Here is a 26,940-nt window from a genome sequence, read left to right on the forward strand (position 1 = left end):
AACTAACCCTCTTCTGATTAAAGCTCAAGAAAATATGGGTAGCCTTTAAACCACTGTCAGCAATAGCAAAATTGGAAATTGGGGGGAGGGGGGGGACACGACACAACATGACTAAGAAAAATGGACAACTGAAACTGACGTTCAAAGCTTTCATTTCCAGATCTGCCTTCCAACTAGAACTCTGCACACAGAAAGCACATTACTTCTCCAAACACCCCCCTTCCTTCCCTTTTGGAAAGCAAAGAGGAAAAGAAATCAGCTGACCTTCTGAACAGTAGTAGTGAGATCCAAGCAGAGCTGAATGATTCTGTTCTTCATTGATGAAAAGTCAGCAATACCTGTAAATGGGGTCCTGAAAAAGAGAAAATCCCCCTTAGATTGAAGGGACCAAATCTTCCCCTATCCTACTTTATCAGTGAGGAATAGCATGTGAGAGCAAGAGCTGTAATTCTGACACCACACAAGTGTGAGGACACAGTTTTACAACAAAAATACTCCTGACTGCATAGTGCCTCTCCATCCTTGCGCCAAAATTGGTGAATATCTAGCCTTTCGGTAAGCAAGTTCAAAGAGAAAAGCCAGAAGAAACTGTCAGTTTTCCAAACTACACTTCTCTCAGCTGCATGCTCAAATCAGATCACACTGACTGTGTTGTAAAAATTACACCCTTGGGTTTGCCAGCGAGTATATTTCTACCTTCCAAGTCTTTGGCTACTAAGGTCAGACTGGAGAGGAAAAAAAAAAAAAAAAAAAACGTTCTCTAGAAGAAGAAAAATGGATTTTCACATTTTACAGAGAGAGGTGCAGTGAGGCTCAGTCTTAGAAAAGGATCATTATATGTAGGGCAGCTTTAGAGTCTCACCTCAGACCCTCCCGACAGCTGAAAGGGCCAGAAGGGGCGTTCAGAAGCAACCCCAGCAGGTCTGGAACTAGACAAGCCAGCCATCTTGCTGACAGTGAGTTGCAGAAGAAATTTAGAGCAAACTGCCAGCAACAGGGTGAGGGGAAGGGAACAGGCAAGAGGCACAAGCTGTTAATGTCACTGCCTGGACACAGAATGGACTCCTTGCTGGAGAAAGGGGATATTGAAGGATAAAAGCTCTCCTTGCTGCCAGTCCCTCTGCAGCTCTCCTCCTAACCTTCCTTCTCAGGAAAGCTGGCAAGGGGCTGGAGAATTCACGTTCGTCTCTTATCACGGACAGCATCCCTGCCAGCATCCGACTGGCCCTGTTGCCTGTTTGCTTCCGCTGCAGCTGTCACAAAACAACTCTGGCTCTTGCCAGGAAAAAAAAAAAAGGGGGGGGGAATTAAAAAAAAAAAAAAACACCACCAAAAAAACAGGCAGAAGGAGAGTCTCTCCCATGGCTCAGTTTTCAAATCACAGAGCTAAGGCCACGATTTCAGCAGAACATTACAAATTCCTTTAGAAAGGGATCTGCCAGTGACAAGTAATTTAGAAGGTGGGAAGGGGAGAGGAGGAACATGTATGAATGTATGAGAAACTGACCCGAATGGGAAGACTTCCACTTTCATAATACCAGTTTGGATGCAATGTAAACAGTTTCCCTGGTTTTCACATGAGTGGAAGTGCAAGAGCAGATATCACTGATTAAATTTGTCCACTAGAGGCCTTCTGGCAACACCAAAAAAGGTGTGAGCAAGATCAAGAAAATCTTTACACCCAAGCATCTAGAAATTGCCCTACAAGGAGATGCAATTCATCATAGCAGTAAATTAAAGTATAAAGATTTTATTCTTACCTGTCCAACCACGCAAGCAAGGCTTTAGCAGCACCAATAAGCTCTACCACAGAAGTAAGGAATTCATTGGGGGGCTTGCGAGAGGTATTTCCATCATAATTTGAACTTTTTCTACGGCTGCTAATGTAATTCTGCAGATTGTTGGATGACGCTCGCAGCTTGAGAACCAGGTTCTTCATATTGTCTGTTTCAAGGCCATAGTTCTGCAAGGAATATTATTAAGCTTGATAAATCTCCCTACTGAGTCCTCCTAGTTATTATACCACAAGTTACAAACTCATATGGGATGAAAGATCTGAGGATTTGTCCAATTTTTTTCTGGTTTTTGGAAAAAATGCCATCTGAGATTTGTTCTACATTACAGCCTCTAAAGAATAATTTGTGGGTGCCAAACCCCCTCAGTTTCTGATATTAATGAGATTTGAGGATACTTTTCAACCAGAATGAAGTCTCAATATCCGATCAGATATCATTTACCTTCAAAATATAGTTGGAGTAACAGGATTGCATTGTTTTTCTTTTTGTTAAAGGAAAGCAAATGCTGTTTTTTCTTCAAATGTTTTCTATACTGCAGAACATAAACACTGAAGTAATATTTCATTCACAACTAAAGATAAATTTAATCTGGCAAGAGATAAAAAACATCAACTGGAAGCAAATGTATTTTCACAGTCAAAAGCTGGAATAAATATTTGGATCACAAGTTTTCAGTAACTGTGCTCTTTGATTGGAGCAGTGCAATTATTTGCAAGTTTCTGCTGCATTAACACTACACATCGTAATTAAAATGCCCTATTTTTCATTCAACAGCTTCTTTACAAAAATTTTTGAAACCAAAAAAAAAAAAAATCTATAAGTCCTGCCTGTAAGTTCAACTTTATAAATTCAAACACAACCAAACCACGCTCTGCACGATTAAAACCCAATTGTGTTAAGCAACACACTGGTCATCTCATTCCAAACATGTCAGCAATGCTATATTGTATCTGTTCCGAAGGCAACTCAATTTTGTAATCAAGATTTTCTTTTTGCTGTCAGTGTACAAATGTGTGAATTTTGTGGTAATATGTTGCTGAGCATCTTTGCTTTTGAGTTATCCCACCTTGCAAAACCTCTGTGGGCATCTTCTGAAAGTTAAGTCCCAGGCAACGCTTAGCTCTTTTAGAGTGAAAATTTCTACTTTTCTTAAAAAAAAAACCCAAAACAAACAAACAAAAAAAACAAACCACACAACAAAAACCAAAACACCACCACACACCACAAAACCCACCAAAACAAACTCCCCCACGCAAAAATACAAAAAAGCCCCTGCCTTTCCCTATTCTCTTGCTGCTGCAGATGCTTGCCACCAACCTCCAAATTCCATAGTTTAGCCAGTTATACTACCTACTCTCTCCTTTCCACCTCAAAAAAAACTAAAGCAACTGAAGCAAATCTTAATTTCATTCAATTCCAAGCTTCCACGGGTTCCCAATGCCTCCACTCAGGATCACAGCATCACCCAGGCTAGAGGGGAGCTCAGGAGCTTTCAGTCCAACCTCCTGCTCACAGCAGGCTCAGCTGTTAGCTCAGACCAGCTTGTTCAGGGCTTTATCCTGTCAGGTCTTGAAAAGCTCTAAAGACGGAGACTGTACAACCTTTCTGGGCAACCTGATCCACCATCTGACTGTTGTCAGTATGAGAAAGTGTTTCCTTAAACCCAGCCTGAACCTCTCAACTGCTGCTCGTCTCTCATCTTCCTGCCATGCACCACCATGAACAGCCCAGCTTCATCACCCTGCCAACCCTGTCCCCCACAACAAGTAGTTGCTCAGGATCTGCCATTAGGCCTCCCTGAAGCCATCTCTTCCGCAGGCTGAAGAAGTCACAGTCCCTTAGCCTCTCCTCACAGGTGAGTACTCCAGCCCTGACCAACCTGGTGGCCCTCCACTGAGCTTGCTCTGGTTTGTCCATGTCTTTCCTGTACTTTGGGATAGGGGGCACATGTAGACTAACAAGTGATAAGTAAAGGGCAATAATCACTTCCCTCCCTCTCCTGGCCATGCTCCCAATTCATACAGCGCAGGATGCCGCTGACTTCTTTGCTGCCGGGGAATACTGCTGGCTTGTGGCTCCATTCCCTCCACGGTCAGACATCCATAAAACAGGATGGAGTATCTTAGATTAAGTCATTAACAAAAGATGAAGCAGAATTTTTGCCCCAAAAGAAACCCACCAGTGCATGGAGAGATTGCAGCTGCTCAGCGCTACCTCCTGTGGATAAGATCCCAGTGGGTGGAAGTTACATAAGTGCCTCCCTCCTTCCCCTGAGGGCTCTTGGCAAGGAAGTACCCTTAAAGTGCAGCCAGGAGTAGGGGTTGAGAGGATATATCCAATTAAAAAAAATGCCACTGTTGCAACAGCAAAGGATATCCTTAAATTTTCCAGGATCACAGAGAGGGAAAGAGTTGGATTACTAAACAACGTTGAAGTACTTGCAGACTGTCACGTGTGAACTTACCACTTCTTAATTTTAACAAAAAACCCAACACCAACAACACACAACATCAAGATGTATTTCTTGCAGTTAATTTTCTCCTCCTCACAGGACACTGCATTTTAGTCTACTTTTGGAGAAATGCTTTTTCACTAACAAGTCTAGATGTGGGGTAAGTTCCCGTGACCACAAGAATTTGAAAGCAGCCATATTCCAGAAGTGTCCCCCTTTAGCAGGGGAGTTAATGGAGGACGCTGACCCCCGTCCTTCCATAAAGGGACAGAAAATACAAAAGATTTTTTTCCTGTACAGTGGTATAACCACCTAATCACTCTGTTCAGAACTTGAGAGAGTCTTCATATATTTAAGTATCTCCAGGTTTTCTTTTCTGTCATTCAGGTGCAGAAATTCTGCCCACCACCTGTAGGTGTCTGCGATTAGAAATAGCCCCAGCATTTAAGAGGACATGTGTTGATATAACAGACCAGATTTTGGGTTTAGTCCAAAAATATTCACATAGTCCTTATCACACCTCTTTCACCTTATTTATACAGTGGGTCAGTCCAGTGTGACTTTTCCAGTTCAGCTAGTTTTGAAATAATTCTGTCAAGTAGTTCTCAGTTTTGAGGTAGACTTCAGCAACACAGGTGTTGCCTCTGGACATATAGGGACTCCAGCTTATGACTGCAACTGGTCTTCCCAACAGCCTAATCAGAAACACATCACAGTCAACCCTTCAGTCACTGCACTAAGCTTTCCTACAACTTCCCCCAGAGACTCTATGGAGTGCACCCGAGATATCTAAACCAGCAGTTTGCCCTCTAGGAAAAGTCTTGCCTAAGCACTATGCCCATCCAGCACAACAGGGTGCATGCAGCTTTTCAGTACAGGTAACTGAATTCTCCAACTACAGATCAGCCCTGAAGGATGAACTTCCCCAGAACAATGGACGATTGCAACCCATGCCACCTCTCCTCCAGGGGCAAGCCAGTCTCCTCACCTGTTTGCTCTAATACACAGAAAACATCATGCCCCTTCATCAGATATAGCAGTGTTTCTGTCCAAGTTGACACTATCTTGACCGCCTCACACATAACCACCTAATTCTGCTATTTTTCTGCTCCTTCACTTGCAGTGTCCTGTCTGTTGGGAGGGATGGTTTCAGGAACTAACCAATTCAAAAAAAACTATTCCCTTTTTTACTGTAGTGTGCTCTCAGCTGGTTTAGCTCCCTGAAGTAGCTCACCTCAGGGTCAGGTGAGTGCAAGCACCAAAGATCTCTAATCAGAGGACAGGAAGGGGGGGAGGCAGCAGCTGACTTGGATTAATTTAACTTGTCACAGAGCTGTAGCCCCAATTCAGGACAGATAGGAATGTTCATAGTGTGGCAGCACACCAAACAGCCTTCACAGTTGAAGTGCAAAGCTTAACAGGCTTTTTTGAAATATTTCTACAGGACTAAGGCTACAATATTTAACATATTATTTAAGCAACCAAAAGGTTTTAGATGTTGCTCCTAAACCAAAGAACACATTACATTTTCCTACCGCTCCCAATTTAAAACATCAGAGTTGCTTTCATCAAAACACAGGCTGAAGCCAGCGGTCAAGAGCACCCTATGTCAAACATTCCCAGGTTGTTACTCATTAACCTGGGGAGCCACACTCAGGGCTGGAGCGAGAGACAGCACCACACACGTGCACAAGAGAGCACATGCGTGAAAGAGCACACTCTTTCCAAACTCCATTACATTTAATGAGAAAAAATACACTGACCAAATAATTGCTCAAGGTCAGGCAGCCAACATAAAGTAATAAAAAAAAAAAACCACAAACCAAAACAGCACAAAAGTAGTTGTGTCAGAGCTGACTTGGGCTGATCCAGAGCTCTGCTACTGCACAGGGGCAGCATCGCCTTCCCCTTCACATACACGTTCACATGCTGCAGTGTGATGAGCTTTGCTGGCTGATCAAACTGAAAACCAGTTTTGGGAAAAAACAAACAAACAAGAATAAAACCAGACTGAATGCCTGCTCAAAAGCTGATCCAACTCACTGCATGCCTACATAAACACCAGAGTTAATACAAGGTACTAGCACAGTCACCCATTCTTGCTCTCTCCATTGTAACAGAAATGCATCCTAAAGAATCCTTTGGAATCCCAAATTTCCTAATAAACAGCATTAAATTTAAGCTGAGACCTCTAGAAAACTGAAATCTTATGAGGTGGTGCACAAATGTGGTGCTTTTGAGAAGGATTAGCCCCAAAGGATAAGTCTTCATGCAGGCATGTTCTATCTTATGTTAAGATACTATCTTTTGTTGCATTGCAAATATGCTGGCAGAACATTACTACCAGTGAAATTATCAGACACAATGCTAAAAACTATGTTCTTTTTATTTTGTGGTTTGTTTGGTTTTTTGGGGTCTTTTTTAGATTGCTTAAAACTACTATCTCTTCATTCTAACGTCAAGAAAAATCAGCTGCTTTTTGCTTCCAAACTCTCCCATCATAAAGTGTAGGTAAAGATTCATAAATCTAATCCAAAGAACAGATTAAAAGTGAAAATATTTCCATAGTTTCATGTGAATGCTTGCACTGTTTTATTTTTATTAAGCCCAAACAAGCAAATCTACTCATCAGGGAACGATGAGTAAGCATTCAGTTTTCACCACCACTCTAGATGCTTTTTGCCCGAATTATTTGGCGGAGAAAGCTTATTTTCTGGATCCCTGCCCCTGATTTTATGGTTTTGCATGAGTTTAAAAACATATTTATGTATGTTTGCTCCCCCCTCCCACCAAATACTTCAGTTGACTAAAAAATGTCTTCCTCCTATCCCTTTTCTCCCCCAAGCAAATACTGTCATCAACAAAAAGATGGAGGCACTCGAGTTGGTGTATCTCCCCCCCTCTGGGGAATTCAGTTTCTTTGATATGTCCTCTAAATTCCTTAAATAAGTCTTCCACACCTGTTCAGAAAAAAAATGTACTAGACCAGCTCAAGAACAACAGAAATGTGTTCTCACAGGAAGCCTTTACTTTTTATCCCTGTCCATTCTCTCTCCTGCTGCCTCTTCAGCTGCAGCTTTGTTGCACATGTGGCCACTGCTATGAGGAGTCAAGGGAACACTGCCTCATCACCAAAGCACACACAAACGTATTCATTTCTCTTTCAGCTATACTGGTTCTAGAGTTCGCTTACTGCAGCAGCAAACACCATAACTTGCAGAAACATTTTCAGCTTGGCAGGGTAGCTGCCAAAAAGATGACAAACAAACAAAAAATAAAACAAAAAGGAAAAAGTTATATTTGGTGTCCTTTCTCAAGGAAAGGACCACCTTCACACTGTATGTTCACAACTGGTCTACTAAGGTTGGAAAAAAGCTCTGTATGGTCAACGCTTGAGAAGAGTTACCACAGGAGAAAGATGCGCTAAAGACAGATGCTTCACTGTCTTTAGAGCCACAAGTTTTTCTTGGAAAACTGCCAACGAAAAACTAGACAAAAAGAAAAAAAAAAATATCTTTCTTGAGAACTCCAGGACTGGGGAACCACCAAAACCTCTTCTCAGCCCTTCCCCCCCAACCCATCCCCAAGAACAGCTTTCACAGCCTGACCTCAGACTTGCCCAGCCAATGCATAGTGGGGAAGGGAAAGAAAAAAGGCAAAAAAAGAAAAATGAAAAAAGAGAAAAGAGAGAGAAACACACACACAAAAATAATGCCTTTGCTTTTTAATTCAAGATCCCAAAAGTTAGGGAAATATTGCTGTATATACACACATATTAAAAAAAACAATCACTACATGATACCAACACATAGACCCACTTTCAAAGAACTAACAAAGATGGAATAGGGAAACCTTTATTCTCTCACACAAAAAGAAGAGACAGCAAAATAAAAAATTGGCTGTCACTAGAACTTAACACATACCATCCCCTCGGGAACAAAATCAACAGTGAATTTATACAGCAGTCCCAAAAGCTCAAGGCAAGGGGCATCAAGAAGCTGACAAATGGCATACTTAAAGCACGGGAATTCTTCCTCCACCTCTTAAAAGGGAACAAGGACATTTCAGCTGCAATATGTGAACTCTGTCTAATGCATTAGCTTGAGCTGCATTTCACAAACAATTTCCAGAAATGAGTCTGAGGTCAAAACTTTTGTCTACAAAGGAAATTCGAAGGAAATTGTAGGAGATAAAATACAGCTTTAGGTTCTGGCGGTCATCCAGCTTTGTTCATTTTATTCTAATATTTAAAAAATAGAAAGAAAAAAGCGCCTTCGAGGGCTGCCATATCCATTACTTCGGTCAGGACCATATACAGCACACGGTGCGTTTACAAACTTACCAGACCCCTTCACTTGCCTGACAGATTATCCCTTCCCACAACATGAACTGTGTTTCAGCCTAATTACATTTTTCTTTTAGATTTTTAAGTTAAATGTTAAAAAAAAATGATAAATCAAATACTGAAGAGGAAATAAAACATTTTTCAGATAGAAGAGCAACTAATTGGGAAACATTTCAGATTGTATGCAGCGATTTCATTAAATACACTTCTTTCAGTACAGGCTATCCAATTTGTTCCTGGTTATGGAGTACAAATGATCCCTTGTAACACCTCTCTGCAGCAAATAAAGCATGTACCACACAGGCAATAAAGACTCTCCATTTTAAGAAGAGTATGCTTGGTGCTGCAAGTCTTGCCTAATGAGGGAAGGCAGGCCAGTGCCGGCTGAGGAATCATCAGGCAGCCTTTCCCACCCTTCTCCCCAGTGTAATCATACCCATCTCTGGCGCTTATTTGCTGCGTTACATCAAACACATCTTCAAGACTACATCCAAACTATGGCTTTTAAATAAAGCCTGCACTAGCAAAACAGCCCAAAATTTATTTATTCTTTTCAGAGTGTGGAGTTTTTTTAAAAGTATCTGGGCAGTCGTATATCAGGAGTAAGATAGAGGAAGAACTTAAGTTCCAAATCCAATGAAAAGTTGAATTTGACTGCAACTGAGTTAAGAAAACATCCTCTCATTTCAAGAACATTTTCTTCACTTTGTATGTAAACTACAGAGTTGCTCTAAACCCATTTCAACTAATATGAGGAACCATTAGCAGCTGTCATTTCAATAGTATATCGTCTATCTTCTATGACAAATTCGCCCTACTCAATAGCAATTTTAATCACTCTGTTCACTAACAGGAGCCACAAGATCTAATAATGCCACTCAGACTTCTTTCTTTAGAAGTGCAAACAAATGAATTAGCATTGCCTCTTAGGAGGAAAAAGTTAAAGCGCTATTAACACAAAGCTCACAAAAATTAAACAAATTCTTACTGTTCTTTTTTACCGTGATGTGTAACAGAAAGCAAGAGACCCAGGTATTCTGTTTTTATCAGACTCGCCTTAGTTATTCACCCAAAAGAGCACTGTAAGAAACTCTTTACACCACTTAACTAACCAGTGCACACAGGAGATCCACAGCCTCTAGAACCAGTTCCTGATGTCCAATCCGTGAGATACCCAAGTCTTCGAGGTCCTGGTGAGAAATCTGTAACAGCTGTTCACCATTTATCTTCTCCCGTTCAAATTTATGGACATACTGCTGCAGGCAATCGTCCAGGCCTACCAAAACACAAAAGAGAGAGAAGGGGATGTGATTAGAGATTTCTGTCTTTTCTTACTTTTCCACCCAAAATAAAAGAAATTATAATAATTAAAAAAACCAACCACATCACACAAGCCCTGCAAAAGGCACAAATGGCAAGTTCATACAATATGTAATGCCAAATTATGAAAGAAACTTGCAGAGAGACTGAAGCTGTACCACAGGGGCACAGAAATGGAGCATGCAGGTTTTGTGGATCTTTGGATCACCTAAGTCAGTGGATCAAACTAAGCAGGTAAGGATGTCCTTTTGGTGTCTGCACAGGCAAAGCTATCAGGGGGCATGCGTAGACTCAGCTACCAGGGCAACCCAAATCCCTGAAAGGCAACCAAAGCAACAAGAACAAAAAATAACAACTGACCAAAAAACCCAAAAAGAAATAAAACAAGGCAAGGCAAGAACAAAGATCTTGTCCAAAGCCTAGTTAAACAAGCAAACAAAAGCACAAAAACCTGCAGTTCCCCATCCACTTTTATATAAAAGGGCTGAATGAATGATGAGAGGAAAATGGAACAATCAAAGGCAAAGCAATCAAAATTATGTTTGGCTCAAGTCCTATTATTCCCTTGATTTATGAGACCCTGAAGCTTCCTGAATCAGCCATTCCTTCCCTTTGCTAAGGATTAACACCACATACCATAAGAAATCTAGTTCATCTTGTATCTATGAAGAATTTTTAAAACAGTTTAGAGTATTTTGTCCCAGCAATATCCCCAAAATCCTCACTTTAAATTGTGATTCTATGATCCTGTTCTCTACAGTATCTTTTCCCCAGTGATTAGAAAAAGGATTTCTGGTTTTCATTTTGTTTTATTTAACTAAACTTCATGTGTTAATCCTGTTTTCTTGTGTATTCTGCTCATTTCCTCTGTTCTTAAAGATGCTGTGTGCAGCGACAATCTGGGGAAAACATTTGGATGGATGTGTTATTTTAAAGACGATGCAGTGCTCTTGATGCCCTGTTCCACTTCAACATACTGGCTAGAGCAAAAGGAACACATTCAATTAGATCTGTTTTGTAGAAATACATCACCTTCACTAAGAACAGCTGACATGAGGCAAAATTCAGATTACAAATTTGACAACTACTTTGTAGCATCCACAATAGCTACACTGTTTGACGACTCAGTTTTAAAAAAAAAAAATTGAACCTTTAGCTGTATAAAGGATGTTTATCCACTATGCTGGCTCAAAAGGAAGCCATTGAGATGGACAGGATGTCGAATGCTGCAGATGAGAAACATGAACAGTATCCTGAACTACAAGGAGACGAGAGCCAGCAGACCAGCACTCAGTTCCACTCACGGAGCCGCAGTAGCAGCCTGGAAAACAAGCACTCCCAGCACACGCTACTGCCAAGAAAACATTCAAGACACATCACAAGGGTGGTTTCTAGGAGTCACATGAAACATATTCCTTTCATAACAGCAGCACGAGCAGTCACTGCTGCCTTGCAGTGTCTGGTCACAGCAGATCTGTTGATTACAGACTCTCAAAGGCACAGGCTTACTTACCACACATCACTTGCCTTCATAATGGTCACTCAGAAATTACTAAGGACAGACACCCTGGCATTTAACAGTCACCCCTTTACGTGGCTCAGGCAAGCTTAATTATTGCAGTGCATCAAAATCTGGCTGAACAAGCTTGACTCCTCCATGTGCAGAGCTACTAGTGTGCACAGCTTGATTCTTAAGCATAATTATGAATGGGAAAACCCACATGCAAGATGAACAGAGTCTCCCAGGGCTACAGTTGTTTGGGGTGCACTCTTATTTCTTCCCATCTGTCTTGGCACGGCCACACAAATTTTGAAAATTGAGCCCAGTGTTCTCTTTCCCACAGGCACCAAATTCTCCCTTAGGCTATACAAACTCTTTTCCCAGGAAAAATAATAAAAAGATCTGGCCTTCATTGTTTAACAATTTATTTTTTCAAAACAAATTCTCAACTGAGGCTGACATACAGTGCACATATTTGGCATTCCCAATTTTTAATGCTGTCTTGCAGACCACTGTTTCCCATCATTTGCCATTGTAAGCCCATGGTTTCCATTACGAATCACACAAACACCTAAAATAAAACACTTTATTCAGCATGCAATGAAGTTTTTATTTTTTAAGGTTTTTTGGATGCAGTGTTGCTTTTGCTTACTATCCTTTCTGCGTGTTGACTCAACTTTCTATGCTTCATTCTATGCTAAAACATGAGACTCACAAACATATATACCCCCACCAAGAAATATAACTATGGCTTTCAGCTTGCCTGTGCTTTTTTTTTTTTAATTCATGCTTGCCTATTCTCAAAGGTCTATTACAACTTGGATGGCTACCTCTAAAATATTTTTTTAATGAGTCCTTAAAAAACAATACTTCTACAACCACAACATAAAACTATATTTTATAAAATAAAATATTACAGAATCACAAAAATGTTAATTCAAGACAGTCAACACAGAGGCATAGCCACTCAGCTAGCAATGTATTTAAGAATATGGGTCCAAAACTATGCAAAGCAGGAAGTAAAGACAGACCCACACACTTATGGCAAGCATTCACTGATGGTTTTAGATGAGCTTACTAACATTAGTGTTGTTGTTATTTTTACTAAGAAACATATGGAAAAATCTTAAACATTTTAATCAAAACTGCAAACACATTTGTAACCTATTGTTTAATTTTCCATGAATGAAATGTTGAAACATCACATGCAAACCGAAAAATTCCTATTTCTCCAAGAGGGAAAGGAGAAAGGAGGAAAAAAGGACTCATAAATCAGTTCAATAAACTGAACTAAATAATATTTAAGTAAATTTTAAAAGGTCAGCATTCAAATGCCACTGGTAATCTAAATGAACTGCTCATTTTGTCCTTCTTCGAAACATCTCAGTTCTCTCCATGTATTTTCTCTGTGAACTTCAGAGACTTGGTATTGCCTGTTAGCAAAGTCTGGATATTTTTGAGAAACTTAGATGAATTAAAAATTGTAAAAAGCACTCTCTGTTACTCAGAAAAATGCTTTCTGACACACTGGGTCATTTTCAACAGTGCAATATTAGCAGGTTCAAGCAAGAAATTTTTTTTTTTCTATTTCCAAAAAAATACAATTAAGACTGATATTGGAAAATTTATACATATATTTATTTATGTCCTTTGCCAACTGAAAAGCCCTTCTAAAGTCTAATCTATTCATTTTATGCTCAAAGCGTGTTTAAAAAGCATTTGTCTCAACTGCATGTGAGAAATCTTTGTATTATTCCTTGCACATATAGCAAAACCATGCACGAAAGATAACATCCTTTCTGCTTACATAATTATTAGAGAATGATGGAAGACAGAAATGGAAATATCAATCGTAGAATGTTTTACAACAATAGTAGAAAGAGGGAGACTAGTCTAGTTAGTGTTATTTGTATCATGAAAACCCTTCTGAGGAACTGCCATATAACTTAAAACACGTTTCCAAATTTTGGCAGGTGTAGAGATGTGCAATAGATCCCAACAACCGTCTAGACTTTTCTGTCTAAAATAACCTCCCACCACCATGCAAAGCACCCCAGAAGACATTCAATGCCTTGCATTCGTGCAAAAACATTAGGACAGGGCTTACGCTTACAGATTTGCACTGATACCAATCTCAGTCTGTTTCCAAGATCAAGAAAGTTATTTTCAATAAGAATTGAGGGAAAAAAACAACTTTGAGGGGGCTAAGGGGAAGGCTTGGGTCTAAGCCATAACTATCAGCTTACTATTCAGAGAGAATTAACATTTCTACTGTTGATGGATGCCAGCCATTCAGCAATTACATATCTGATTCCCAAAGTACTAGTGTTTTATAAGTAGAGTTGTTAAGTAGTTTCATGCTTTTTGCTCAACTTCTGTGCTGGAAATTATCAATTTACCCACCATAAAGCAATAAAAACAGTTAACGAATTTATTACAGCCACAAGTCTAAAACCAGATGACTCACCACCTCTTTCCTCCCCACCATCCCACTCTTCCTCATTCTCTTCTCACATGAGACCACAGAGTCTCTATACTCCAACGTGGCGGGGGGGCGGGGCAAGGGTAGATAAACAGGGCAAGGAACTGAGGAAGGAATGGGGAGGGGGAACTGTAAAGGTGACAGCGATCGTTTTCCATTAGTTCAGGAACTTGAACAAATTCTCAGGATAGCTCATAAAATGCCAAAGCTGACAGGAGGAAGTGGGGGGAGAACAAGACACTTGAACAGAGGAAGAACTCTTAAGTGCAAGACCTTCTCCTTCACATAGCACCACCATGGGGATCATTGCTCACTGTCTCAAGGAAACACAGCCTTATTATTATGAACATGTACTCATCTCTTCTCTGTTGGGTGACTCTAACAAACTGGCAGCACCTGGTGTCTCAGGGTAGCACCTAAGTTCAACTACAACCCTTAGTCCATCGAGGGGCTCCTTGCACCTTGGATAGCTGGCTAGGTAGGACTGCTTAAGTTTTTTTTGCCTCATCACCTTAAGAAACATTCAAATGTTGTTAGAATCTGACTTTCCCACCCAAGAAAGTCATTCTTATTCTGGTCTCCCCTTCAGGGTCTATTCATTTGCCACTCTTAAGTCTCCAAAGACTCCTTGCACACACTAACTTCAATCCATCCTCCCAAGCTTTGAAAGATCACCAGTTCTAGGAGAATCTCTGACATACCCCGTGGTACATGCCATTACACTATCATTTATATTCCACATCATTTTCTAACTCTTATTGTGATAGCTTCCTCCCTTAATTTCCTCTACGTACTTCCAGGACTGGAAGAACTTAATAAAAGAAAAAGCAGGAGGGAATCAAGGCAGCAAACAAATATTAGAGAAGAGGGGGTGAACCAGCACCTGAGAAGGTAAACAAAAGTAAGGAAAAAGGGTCTGTAAGACAGCTGTGAAAAGCTGAAGCAGCTCAGTAGGACAGGTACAGGGTGAAAAGGAACAAATTGAAAACTTCAAGGAGAAAGAAAATAAACACAGTCTTCTTTAATATAGAACGTAGTGGGAAGGTTGTTCCACTGTAACACCACAGATGCCATTGTCCCCCTACAGACAAACACAGCCAAGGACGACTTTAATAAAGGAATTCAAGGTCCCTTAAAAGGATCATAAAAAATAAAATCTAGAGTCAGTGGAAACTTCATTCAGTAATAATTTGAGCCTAGGCAAGAACTGACTTTCTAGGACCCACCTGTTTCTTAGCTATCATGATTATTTTAGCATTTATCTTCCCATAAGTTTTCAAAACAAAAGCTTAGTTATCAGTTGGTGTGAGCCACCTGATAAGAGGGCCTGAAGAGAGGTTAAAGGCCTTAGTTTGCCAAGAAAAAATAAAAACCTTCAAGGTGTCGTTGAATTACTGTCTAGTGTACAGAGGTAAAAAGCCTTCCTCATTCAGTTTTTTAATCCAAGTAGTTTCACAATCACTCATAACACTGCCACCATCTGAAGTATCAATCACTGTTTTTTTTTAAAAAAAGACCAAACAAGCCAGAATTGAAGAGCAAGAGCTGCTTATTATCACCATCACAGTGTCTCGTGCATAAACCTGCTTGCTCATAAAATAAGCTCTCCTCATCTAGTCAATTGTAAGCAACTCTTCCACATTTCTGCTTAATTATTTGCATCCTAACCAGCCTGTCGCCTCACCAGATGTTAAGTCTAGCTTTGCTGAGCATTGCCTAATACAGCCAGAACAGTACTTAAGTTTCTTGTCTGTCCCCTTCTTCATACAGGGATGAAATCAGACAAATTGCTGGCCTCTGTTTGCCAGCAGGGATACAAAGGGCAGCTCCCTCATGAAGGTCACAGCAGGACAGAGGGAAAGGGCAAAGCCTTCAACTTTGATGAGTGCTTTACTGTCCCCTCTGTAATCCCCTCTGACTGACAGCTGCACAGAAAGACTTTTGCAACATGTTCCTATTTTCAGCATTTCCAACTAACGTATTTAGCCTGGAAAAACAGACTACATACACATGCGTTCACACTACCTCAAAATAAATCCATTCATTCCATTCAAATCCATTCATATATCCCTTAGCTTCCTTTGAATGCAAAGCTGAAAGCTTTGCTTTGTAATAAAAGAACTGGTAGGTAAATTTGGGTTGTAAACTATCCTGACCAGAAGGGCTATGGAGACTGTGTTTAACCTTTGGTTGCTCCATATAGCTGCAATCTCAGTCAGATTAACAGGCCTTCCGCTGTGCTATACTTTTTAGCAGTCCTCCCTGCAAAGCCATTGATTGAGATTGTTCCAGCAGTCCCCATTATCATGCTCTAGACTGTAAATTTGAGGATAACAATAAGCTTCAACACTTCACAGGGTAAATCATGAAGTATGAGAGAGCATCAAAATAGCTTTTGTCCACGCACTCACTGAACCCTTCCAAGAACTCCAGCAGGTTTGCAAAGCAAGACCTCTCTCTACAAAAGCCAGAAAACATCACTCAGATCTCCCTCACAAAATATTTTCAGGAAGCTAAGCAGATATTGGATCAGAGTGGAGTCTTTACAGAAGAAAAGACTGTAAGGAGGAGAAGGACACGATAAAGGCCTATAAAGCCAGACACGGCACACAAAAAAACCTGATTATACATTGTCTCTTCCAATACAGGAATTAGGGAGAGCCAAGGAATCTAGCACGTAACAGGTCCAAACAAGCAATAAAAGAGTGATTCTTCACACAGTCAGCATGTAATGTATGATCAACATCCAGATGGGTTCAGGGGAAGGTGAATAGGTTCATGAAAGAAAATGCCGCAGAAGTCATGTCTGACTCTGAAAGACTCAAACAGAAATACTGGAAGGCTTGAAGAAGCCTACAGAAGGAAGCACACAGTATGCCATATTTCCTACGATCCTCCTTAATGTATCCCTTTTTGGCAAACATTCAGGGTGGGACACTGAGCCAGGTATAGGACACAGGACTTACACAGCTGTGCCATACACAGCACCAAAGTGTAGGTGGTGACTTCCTTTTAATTATTTTTATCCTAAGACACAAGAAAATTGTCATCTCCTCGCTAGCAGAAGCTAGTATTTATTGTAATAGTGACACAAGATTTCCCCAAAATGCAAAAGTCTATGTAGAGGCAGGGGAGAAGGCTGAACACTAATACTGAATTGTGATATCAATTTAAGCCAATGATATAACCAAAGCTTTTACAGACTGGTTAAACAAACAAACAAACAAAAACCTAACACACAGAAACAAAAATAGACCCTAGTAATACTAGGAAATAGATCACAGTGAATCACACATCTGTTCTCGTGGGTTGTAATCCAGCTTGAGATACTGATAGCATGTGGGAAATTGCGGAAGTGAATTAATTTAGAAATTGTACCTTCAGTTGACGAGTGAACTTTCATCAGGACTGCAAAAATATATTTGAGTGAATAGTAGCATACAATAAACTGAGATAAAAGCAATTCTATAATAAATGAAAAGTTAATGCTATTTAATTCCAAGAGCATTTCAGCTAGAACTCAAAGTTGAATTTTCTTTCTTTTTAATAGCTCTTTTTCAGGGAACTCATGAAAAAACTGGGGTGGGGGAAGAGAAACATATTTCTACTATTTTCCATAGGGGGGTTCTTATTATGACATAGCTTTGAAACCTCAAATTAAAGGCAAAGTTAAAATGCAATGCTATAAAAATTGAGAAGTGAGTTGTGTTGGCATGCCACATTTCTTAAAAAAAAAAAAAAGAGAAAAAAGAAAAAAAACAGGACACAGCATAATGAAATACAGGTTTAACCAGAAAAAAAAAATATCTCTTTATAAAAGAGATACAAGCATGAAGACACAGGCAATCACACTTTACTACACTGAAAAATAGATCACTATGCCACAACCACAGAGACAGAAATTAAAGCCTTTTTCAATTTGGCAGGGCATTCCCTCTAGACACAAAAAAGTAGACTACACTGGGGGGGGGGGGGGGGGCAGGCAGGGGTGGAATCTTATTTTATTATATTCCCACCGATTTGAATGCAGGTGGGCCAGAATACACATGCAGTCATGCTTTTCACCAGCAGAGCTGGACTGGACATCTGTGCACAGCTGTGGGCCCCTGCTGCACGTACTAGGCCTAGTGGGGCTTTGCTGCTATCATGCTTGATAACGTCCCCCATTTCCCTGCCGAGAACATGACTGACTCCACCTCTGAATACTAGGCCATTAAGTATCATTTGGCTTCTATGGTTGAAATTTTGACTCACCCAGAAGAAAGAAGATAGATATGAGAGACACCCTTGGTCAGGGCTTACCACTCAGCCCCAGGCAGCCAGATTCTGCAGTGCCATCCCAAATACTCATCCTGGGAAAATGGGTTTCCAAGAAGGAAAAATAGGAACCACAAACAAGGGCTCATATTCAAGACCTCAGACACCTGGCAGCACAATATCTCGCTGGCAGCATTTCAGCTGTAACTCTTTGCTAATCCCAGCTACCACCAGAACAGGACTGCTGACCAGAGAAAGATTAAAAAAAAAAAAAAACTGATGCACATCATTTTTTCCTGCAGACTTTGGTATACGTTCTCTGTCTGCATCAAGGATTAAGTTCCATATGATGAAGTAGCTTCACGCAACAGAACACTCACGCTTTGATTTTCTCTTTTAAGAATCAACTATAACACTCACTGACCAGCTACGCTTGGCAAGAGCAATCTTTCCATGCTTTAACAGATTTTGTTTGGCAAACTAAATAAATGAGATGGAAGCAGAGCATACCCATATGTTCTCTGCTAGACCTGGCACTCTAAGTTTCAACAAAACATGCGATGAAAGCCAACACTCAGCAAATGCATGCAAAACATAGAGAACACACCTGCCCTGGGTAGGCAAGCCCAAATAGCTTCCTAGCCAGATACCACAAGATGTCTTCAGGGACACTGCTGACAACATCCTCCCTGACTTCACAGTAAAAACAATATCCTACTTGTGGCAAGATGCAACTTCCAGTCATCCCCTGGGTATACTGCAGCATGACCAAGGTAACACGAACCAAATAAAACAGCAGTATACTGTAGTTGTAATGAGGCACTTTTATTTAATCAACATTTATTGCTCAAGTAGCGCCTAAAAATACTATAAACCCTAAACCGGAACAAAAACAACATCTCTTTACCCAATATACGAATACATGCAAAGGTGTGCCTACTTGTTTGTTGGTTGCATTTAAAACAGCTGTAAATGGCTCTCCACAGACACAGAAGCACTTCCACTTGTTATTCTTTTTCACCCTAAGTTTTTACTATTTTATCTAGCAATCAACATATCACCCACAGAGTTTGGTACTGCATACTATAGTAGACTACTGCAATGGCAGAAAAATTCACTTTTAATTGTTACTAAAAAGATTGTTCTTGAACTAGTTCAAACTCTTTGGACAGCCATTGCATCCAGTGAACATACCCTAGCGTTTGACACAACCTAACAAAATCATTTTGCTGGTGAAGACATGACTGACAGTGTCAGCAAGAATGGAGCTTTTAGCATGGTAAAAGAATAATCACACGATGTGACCTCAAAGTCACACACATGCATTAGGGGAGAGGTAGGAAAGACAACTAAATGGCTGTGATGAGAGGTAATATGCAATAGGATTTAAAAGGTCTAAAAAACTCTGCCAGCTCCATCCCACATCCTAAAAAATTCTCTTCTTTTTTTGTTGCTTGCAACTGATGTCCATGACCAATCAAAAGGTGTTGCTTAAACAGGGCATCAACAGCAGTTAGTTACTTTATTACACCAGCATAGAGTGGCTTCATTAATTCCACTGAAGCAAAGAATGTAGAACTGTTTCACATACATCAGAATAAATTAGTGTCCTACAGGCTATTACTGACATAAAGCATCGTTGTCACGTACTCTGTCAAAACACTGACAATGAAACTCTCACCAAAGTTTAAATGTGGGGACCCTGGGCTTGAAAATCTCACTTCTCTTGAATGCTCAGAAGTTGTTGCCCAATGCCCATGGGCTCAAAGAACCACTAAGTCTTTCTCCAGCAGGAAACAAAAGCAAGCGGTAAAATCAAAAGTAAGAAGTGGAGAAAACCTGATGATGCCAGTATTCCTTTTTCTCATACCACAAAGGCCTTTTCTTCATACTAAGTGTGCTTTAAGACATGCTGGCCAATGTGTTTTTAAATTATAGTCAAACAAGAATTTGCAACTTCTGTAGTCAAGGTAAGTCTGGTTTTCCTCTCTAACTGAAAAATTAGTTGTTTTTTTACTTTGATGCAAATAATAGCTTTGCCTATTCACAGCAGGTTTTTAACAGGAATGAAAACAGAATGGTATCTGACCACTGAAGGCTGCAGTTGAGAAGAATCTACAGACAAGACCTTTGTCCCTCCCTCTATACAGTGCTAGGCTTTGTAGGGAGTCAATCCACTTCACCACGTGCCCTCTCCCATACAGAGCATATGGGATGACAACCTCAGAAACAAACCACCCATGGGCATACCACAGCATTTGTCTCTTCTGCAGCTAGGTGGCAACAAGAACTGAGGAGACCAGTTGCCATTTCATCTTTAGGCTGATCCAACACCCTGACTCACTCTCTCAGTAAGGAGGCCACACACAGGAGGACAACATGACCTCAGAACGTTCACTTCATTGGATCCCAGATGGCACAAAGAGATGCCTAGTTCGTTACTGGCAACTCACTTTTATCCAAAACTGAAGTAAAACTCCCCTGCACCATCAGAGACAGATTCGTCCCAGCCACTTAACATCAACATCTTGACAGGAGTGGGCAAGCTGCACAGATGCCTGTGCCTCAACCACTGCAACAGGACATTTATAAGCTCAACATCAGCAGCAGCTTCAGCTAGTACAATGGGCTGTAAATCGGAAAAAGATGTAGGAGGACACAAGCGGGCCTGCCATCTTTGCTGTGGAATTACTGCAGACAATGAGGGCAGAAAGTTGCAGGGGGATGGGGGATACACAGCAGAAGGTGGCACAGCTATGGCCAGCAGAACTTGTCTGTCAAAGACGTGACTTGTACCTCATGAGCACCCCCAAATTGAACCAGCTGCAGACCCCACTTACAGAGGGGTGTACATCCTCACACCCATTACAGCTCCAAAGAGAAGCCTGAAAGAAATCCTATTTCTGCTGCTACCAGATACAGATGTTTTCACTAAATCAATGCAACCACAGAGAAACATTTCCCAGAATTTTCCAACTCACCCGACCACGCTGAATTTGTTGGGTGGTTTCTTTTTTATATCACTATTCTAACACACACTTTTTACAGGAGAACTTTTCTTCAAAATAAGCCTTTAAAACACTTTACCATTTCACTAACAGAAGTATAACAGCACTGAACCTGAAATAGTCTAAATGCTAGCTGTGGAGCCATTCCCAGGATTACGGGAACCAGATTGATTTTTTTTTTTTTTAAAGAAACAATTTCATTTCATTTTATTGTTTTAGTGAAATACATACTGTAGCTTAATCCATAGCAGGAATACGGAATCACTTGAGTGCCGAGAGGTAAAAACTCTGGAAGCTGTGGAAATTATGGAATTAGGACGGTCTGTAAGTCACGGTATATGTCTGAAGACCACCTCTCTAGTCTCATTCTTCCCATCATTCATCCCACGCCTTTCTCCAACATACTTGATCCCCTTCTTTCTCACCTGCACCATACTACCAACCCCTTGCCAGCAAGCCTTCCTGATCCTATCCATAGCAAAAGTAGTGACAGTGGTGAGGAGAAGATGGGACATAAGTGGAGAAGGTCTCTGCACTGTTAGTACTTGAAGTAACAATAAAGTCTCTCTCCTGCATGACACTGTTCTTACCATATCCCCAAATACAAAATATTCAAGACACACCAAGTGCATTTACTGCCAAGCTGTTCAAAACTGGCTATGCTGTGTCACATCAGTGTCCCAGGCTGCTGGTCAGACTGGTCTTGTGGAACCCAGATGTTGTTACCATCAATCATTTTGTATAATATTGCTTGAAGTGAAGCAACATTTAACTTCTTACCAAGGAGTATGTCCTCTTGCAGGTTTCACCCCATCCCTCACATGTCCTTGCTCCAGTTTTCCAAGAAGCAAACATATGAAGTTAAACTTACCAAAAAGGTAGTTCCCTATCACTGTACTTTTCGAGCTCACCTAACTTCATTTTCACTATAATTTAAAGTAATTCACAAGCAAATTTAAAAACAATTTTCACAACAGCACCAGACACAGGAGCACTCCTAGGCAATTTAATGAGCCATTCCCCTTATAAAATCTTGTAATTTCAATCATAATGTTAATGTATTCACAGTAACACACAGTTTACAACAGCACCACCACAAGATGAAACTTCAAGGTGTCAAAAATTCAAAGCTGTCTGAATGAGGAAATGTTTCTGCTTCACAGAGATTTAACCTCAGTAAAATACAGCCATCTGTATTTCCACCTATATTATCTTCTGCCTACTGACACTTCAAAGCAATGCTTCCTCAGTTCATTATTCTCACACATTTAACAATTCCCTTTGTCTACATGGCATCACTGATTTCTTATATAGTCAATTGTTCCTTATACTGAGTTTTTTTTCCTATGCCACTATCCATTTTTTGGGTTGGGTTTGTGTTTTATTTTGTTTTTTGTTTGTTTTTTTTTTTTTTAAAGAATAATGATACTTTCAAAGCTTGTTTTAGCAAAAGATCTTTTTCTTTGTAAACTTTTTTCACTAGAGTTGTCTTTCATATAAAACAAATTAACCAATAATCAATTTTAAAAAAATGAAGAAATCACCATTCCCATGCTTGTCTCAGTCAAGCACAAATTCAACAGTTGAAAGAACAGGAACTGGTAGAGAAAGGCAACCCTTACAAGATGCAAAACCAGGCAGATCCCTCCTAAAAACTGACAAGCCTACCACAGAGGAAAATATGTTAACCCAGTGGCTGATCCACCTTGTAAGGACACCATATTTCCCCCTCATCCGAAATACTTACAATTTCAGTTATATCAAACTTCACATCAGCCACGTCTACAGCTGTACAGTAACCAAGGGGGGGGATTCTCTGAATTGGATTTTAAATATGGCTAAATAGTTAACATTTGTGAAAGTGATAAACTAACTACTTAACAGCCCTACTGCTAAGAGAGTATGAAGTGGACAATCTCACCTTAAGGCTTTGAGTTCTGTATTTGCAAAACAGATGCACGAAGGGATGAAAATCCCATAATGGTTTGCATTCTTAGCGTCTGACACAATTTAGTCCTTGGGGAGCAGACTACGTGTGTACGTGTGTGTATGTGGGAGATTGCATGCAATCTTTTACAATGAGGCCCTGATCCTGAACCTGTAACATTACTTTAAGCACCAAAAATAACCTACAGTTCTGTTGCTGTATTAAGAGCAGTGATCAAAATGTCACCTATTAACTTTTGCATCACTACAACAGCTTTGTGTTCCAGCTCCCCAGCAAATCCCGTTGCTCTTCGTCACTCTTCTTGGTTGCTCTTTTTATAAAATAAGTAAACCAACCAACCCCTTGGATACTTCTTGTACACCTATGTTGATGATTCAGAGCATACTGCAGTTTCCCCAAGTACATAACCACAAGGATATGGGTATTTAGCTGGATACTAACCACATGAGATACCTATTAGCAATAAAATCATACAGAAAATTCTTCAATGTAATGTCCCTAGCCTGGGTTATGAAGACACGTGGGAGAAACTGCAAGAGCAGGGGAGGGAAGAGAACACTTATTCTTAACACAGTAGTTAATCACAAAGAATTAACTCAATCCAGATGTCTTGGAAATAGGTGAAAAAAGGCTATAAAGGTGCAAAAAAAGGGTGCAAACAATGTCCTAAAAACAGTGAGTGCAATCATTTTTGCACCTGTTTTTGAAATCTATACGCTCCCCTTCTCAATTTCTACTTCTAATGCCACTTAGACATTCGTTTCTTATTTTTCTTCTACTTACTGCTCCTCTATTTACCTTTCAAATAGCATTAAGTTAAAAAAAAAAATAAAAATCAAGCATCCTGTTGGCACTCAGAGGTTTTATGCTGTCCACTAACAGCTATTACAAACATCAGTGTTTTTTGCAAATCAGTACAAAGAGTAGAAATAATAAGTAGTAGTAAATGGAAGGTTTCATGTGAAACCGAGAGCTTTATGTAACTCCATGACTAACATTATGCTTGAAGAGAAGAATGGGGTAGGAAGAAGAACCAAGTTATATTTCACGAGCATTGTAAAAGTCTCAAAGCTTTGTTGGTCCTTGAAATACAGATTTGGAAGGAGCCTACTCACTATTCTAACAAATACTTATCTTGTCTTCAACATAACTTGCCAGAGCAAAATTGAAATATGATATGCTCTCTTCTCCTGATCTTTCAAAGGAGTTCAAATCACCTTAATCATAGAATGGACTTAGAGCCATTAATTCAAAACATGTAAAAGGCTTCAAAACTCCTTTTTAAAAATTACATTTTTTTCCTCTCCTTCCCTTTCCCATCTTTAAAAGTTGCGTAATTTTTGTAAAAGTGCCATCTGATGGGTATAAGGACTGTATAAAACTGAGAGACCTGTCAACTTAGAAGCAGAAGTTTGATCACTAATCAAAAGATACTACATTTGATCCAGACATATACGTTTTATTCATATACAGTTATTTGTTTGCTTTGACCAACTTAAAGCCACTTGAGTAGGCTCTCTCCTGGATGCATACTTTAAGTATTACAGAGCCTTATTTCCAAGATACCTAAAGAGATCAAATACCCTTCTCAAGCTAGAGCTTATTTCCACAGCTTGGACTTCTGCAAGTTGATCTGACACGTGGTTAGCACTGTGTAGCAATCTCAAGCTAACGATCAAATTTTCAAACTTCCAAATCATGAGAAATTGCTCACTATGCCCAAGGATGTATTTGAAAACTTAAATTCAGAAATACTACTTTGGTGTGCTACTTCATAAGAGGAGAGAAAACATGCAACCAGGTTGATCCTCTTCAACCCCTGAGAGTACTCCTATTTGTTCACTATGCAGAGATGGACTTTTAAGACCATGATTTATGGAAGACTGTTTGATCCCCGTTCATCTTTGTTCTTCACTTACAGGCACTGTAGTGACCTTATTTACACCCAAGTTAATGATTAAGTCTTAATGAGGGTGGAAGTGGAAGGTAAGGGGGGGGTGGGAAAAGAGGGTTTCTTTTCTAAATTAAAGGATTGATTGTTTTTAGAAATTATTGAAACAACAGCAAAGAAACAGTGCCTCACACAAATACTCTCTCTTATGCAGATTCTCTCTCTTATGCAGACTTGGCTTCACATCCCCAAACTAAGACTGCTACCAAGAGGATGGCCCATCCCCATGTGCTCTGTAACAAAGCTTCCAGAAAAGCCATCAACTCCAGCAGAGCCCTCTCCACAAGTAAGAGAGATCTGTAAGCAGAAAGCTATGAAGTACCAACTTATTTCCAAACTATCACCACAGAGGCTACCAGGCACTCCTGTCTCCTGCTTACCTACTGGAAAAGAATGAGTGCTCCTCACCCAAGAGCTAATGCAATTCATCAAAACGTTTTCTGCTCTTTGTCACTTCTATAAGCATCTTCTTTACTGAGGGGAAAAAAAAAAAAAAAAATCAAAAGTCCTCTGAAAACTATTATAAAACAGGAGTCAGAATACAGTGAGGCTGCTCCTACCCAAGTAAGGCCAACATGACAAAATACCACCTGGCAAAGACCATATAACAGGAGAATACCAGGAATAAAGGGAAATACAGCCACAAGAAGACAGACGAGGAAAAATTACTGTTGAAAATTTCCATTTGAAAAACTCACCCAGAGACCATTTAACTGACTTTTAAACAATCACTGTTTCAACTACAGTAAGCACACAAGTCTTTTACATTATTTTCCTATCTTAGTGTTTATTTCAAATTGACAGAAGTAGCAGTATCTCAAAAGCAAGCAATCCACAGAAGAGCGTTATAGGCATATAATAGAAGTCCCCAAGTTACTCTCTCTAGACATCCCATCCCGTTCACATGAAATAAGACAGACATTTATGTTACCCCCAGCATTTTTTATTCTAATAGGTAAAACACCATCATCAACCTTTTGGTCTGCAGACACTAAACTTCAACTATTGTTTCCCCCCTCTCTCTCACACACACGCGCTAATCCTGGTGAAAGACGCTGGAATGAAAGCCATAGAAACAAAAACCATGCATTTATTTGCAGACCAGAGCTGACACCATCTTCCTAGAGGGAAGAGTGGCTGGGCCTGGGGAGCTTTGGGACAGAGGGGACAGGCCAGACCCTCACCCAGCCACACTCTCCATCTCCATGCCGAAACGAACCTCCAGCAAGGGAAGCCTTTAGAGACAACTGCATAGCAAAACTCCCTGGCAAAATCCAAACCCAACTTAAAAACCACCAACCCATTCCACTCAGAGACAAAAATAAAAACTTCAGGCCACTTTATCCAGAGCTGGACTTCAGCCCATATATCCCATCACCAAGCCTCTGCCCATCTGGTTTACTATTGCTAACAACTTCTTCACAACAGCATGGATAAATACTCTGTTAAAGGAACAAAATGGAAGCAAATATGAGCACAGAACTCAATCACGTGCAATATTAATATTAATCACAGTAATTACACTGACTACAGGCAGCACAAAAGCACTGTCCCCTTTGAAGCATACTTCCTAAGGTGGCTGCCTCCACAGCTTGCCAACTTTAATAGGTTAGGCCCCTTCCACAGGGAAGCTAGGTCAACACCTTTCCAGCAAGAGCAAAAGTCCATTGCTAACCCTAAAAAAAATAAAGACTGTCCTTCCACAGGTCAAGCCCAAAGTTATTTCATTTTCTAAAAGCAGTAACAGTATACTCTCCACGTCTGTATCTGCAGTGCATGAAGCCTGTGTGCCTGATGCACTTTATGTGGTTAATAAGGTGCAACAACCCCCCGCCCTAGGGCCTTCATCTCAAACGTGCAATTAAGAGCTTGCCATTTAA

At 40.2% G+C, this 26,940-nt stretch overlaps 1 protein-coding gene across 1 annotated transcript in view; it reads right to left on the bottom strand.

Annotated features, from left to right (window-relative positions):
• The window catches only part of CNKSR3 (CNKSR family member 3), a 62,876-nt gene that overhangs the window by 20,278 nt on the left and 15,658 nt on the right, over positions 1-26,940 (bottom strand). Inside the window, exons 2-4 of the mRNA XM_063329348.1 lie at positions 9,706-9,869; positions 1,761-1,963; positions 265-352 (exon numbers count right to left, since the gene is read on the bottom strand). Of these exons, the coding sequence (XP_063185418.1) occupies positions 265-352; positions 1,761-1,963; positions 9,706-9,869 (455 nt within the window). The remainder of the gene's footprint in view (positions 1-264; positions 353-1,760; positions 1,964-9,705; positions 9,870-26,940) is intronic.

The sequence above is a fragment of the Chroicocephalus ridibundus genome, chromosome 3 (assembly GCF_963924245.1).
Source record: "Chroicocephalus ridibundus chromosome 3, bChrRid1.1, whole genome shotgun sequence".
In the NCBI taxonomy this organism is placed as follows: Eukaryota; Metazoa; Chordata; class Aves; order Charadriiformes; family Laridae; genus Chroicocephalus; species Chroicocephalus ridibundus.